We start from the raw sequence: 1922 nt of genomic DNA, 5'->3' as shown, positions 1-1922 counted from the left end.
AGCTCATTTCCAACTATAACCATTTTCATGCATGGTCTTAAGGAAATCATCAGATTTATTTATCACCTTGCACCACTGATCCCAATGACGTGAAATAAAATTTTTATGCATATTGTGAAGTTTGGGTAGTTTTAATGAAGAAATTGGACTAAAGCTACAGGCATGGGTGCATGGCAGCGAATGTCTTTGCATAGTCAGATCCTTGTGTTGATCGGTAGTCTGTAACCTGCATGAGAAAAAATAGAACCATAGTTTTGTTGAAACAATGCCTTTACCTTTTCTTTGCTAGCACTGCCACTGCACTCTGTTTTGCATCTTCTTTGGCCAAACCTTTGCTTTGTAATGCATTGAGCATGTAGAAATTAAGGGGGTTTTGCTCTTAACTTTGGTAGTTCAGAAATGGGGCACAGAGGAAGTTGCTGCTTGGCTGGATCTGCTCAATTTGGGAGAGTACAAAGAAATCTTCATCGGTCATGACATCAGAGGGGCTGAACTTTTGCATCTGGAAAGGCGAGATCTTAAGGTATTTCCTTTGTGCTTTTCTTCTGCTCTTGAAATTTTTCTTGCAAAACAGAATCCTTTCTCCCGTGCCTCTTCTGTTATGTGCTTTAAGCTTGGCTTATGTTATGCTAATGTGCAGTAGTCTAGCATTCACTGTTCTGTGGTCTGAGTTTCTTGTATGCTTTCTAAACAAGAATCGCCAGTAATACTTCCCTGTCAAAATCATTCTCTATTATAGCTAAAGTTCAGCATGAACTTAGTAATTTTTCTTTGCATTCATTGGTTTGACCGTTCTTGTACTAATATTGCCCAACAGTCGTGTTTCCATCAGCTCATTTTATTGGATCATCATAGAAGGTAATAATTGTTGCTGAAAATGACTAAAAAACATCTAATATATGGTTAACAACTAAAAGTTAATTCAAAATAACAATAACAAAGCCTTTCTAATATATGGAATTAGATGAGAAACTCAGCAATGGCTAGAGTCCTATGAATTTGTTGTGTTTCTAAATTGACCTTTCATAGGTCACACCAACAATAAATTGAAATTTCTTTTCTATGATATATTGTTAAAATTATGTTCTCAAAAAAAAATGTATAATTTTCTTTAGTAAACAAAGTAAAAATTATGCCTAGCTTTTGCTAGAGAGCAGCTCATTGCCTATTTGTCATTTATGACAGAGAAGGAAAATCATGAATTCATGGTCTGCAGCAAATCTTTTATTCTTTGGGTGGAGACTAGACAGAAATAGCCAAAGTAGCCTATTCTGTAAAAGGGTTAGGAATAGGATTTTGTCTTGGTGTGTTTTCTGCCACACACTGCCATTTTAAAATTCTAATAAGTGATAACATTTGTTGGAGTGATTCCTCTCTTGTAGACCAAGTCCTAATCTACATGTATTGATATATTGATATATAACTATACAATGAATTGCTAACAAATTCATGGACTATTGCGCCTTCATCTACAAATATGTTAGCAAAGATCTTTGAACAGAAAATGAATAGTATAAAGTATAGATCATAAGCAGAGTCATAGAGAGTTTTAACACATCAAAAGATGACCACCACTTGAACCTAAACATTTTTAGCCAAAATAATAATAAAATAATAGATTAATGAATTACCGTAGTTGACAGTTTTAAATCTGGAAAAAGCAAAATATACAGTGTTAGAGTTCATAAAAGCGAAGGTTGACTTCAAAACTTGAAATGAGTGCACACACAAAAAATGTAGGGGATCATTATATCCAACATATGTACGTAGCTTCTGATATCCTTCCTTGGCAGGCAGCAATATTTATTGAGTAGCTACTGATTAATATATTATGCCTGTTTCTCTAGCTTGTATTTGCCTTCTAGAAGCTTTCATCTCATTTGCATGAATAAGCATACACTCAAGGAAAAGACTGTGTGTGT

At 34.6% G+C, this 1922-nt stretch overlaps 1 protein-coding gene across 1 annotated transcript in view; it reads left to right on the top strand.

The window, feature by feature from the left end:
• The window catches only part of DGKH (diacylglycerol kinase, eta), a 103676-nt gene that overhangs the window by 96115 nt on the left and 5639 nt on the right, over positions 1-1922 (top strand). The window contains exon 26 of the mRNA XM_008569201.1: positions 393-523. Coding sequence (XP_008567423.1) covers positions 393-523 — 131 coding nt within the window. The remainder of the gene's footprint in view (positions 1-392; positions 524-1922) is intronic.

Source organism: Galeopterus variegatus, unplaced genomic scaffold (genome assembly GCF_000696425.1).
Source record: "Galeopterus variegatus unplaced genomic scaffold, G_variegatus-3.0.2 Scaffold476, whole genome shotgun sequence".
In the NCBI taxonomy this organism is placed as follows: Eukaryota; Metazoa; Chordata; class Mammalia; order Dermoptera; family Cynocephalidae; genus Galeopterus; species Galeopterus variegatus.
Note: the sequence above shows the minus strand (reverse complement) of the source record. Positions and strands in the feature narration are given on the sequence as shown.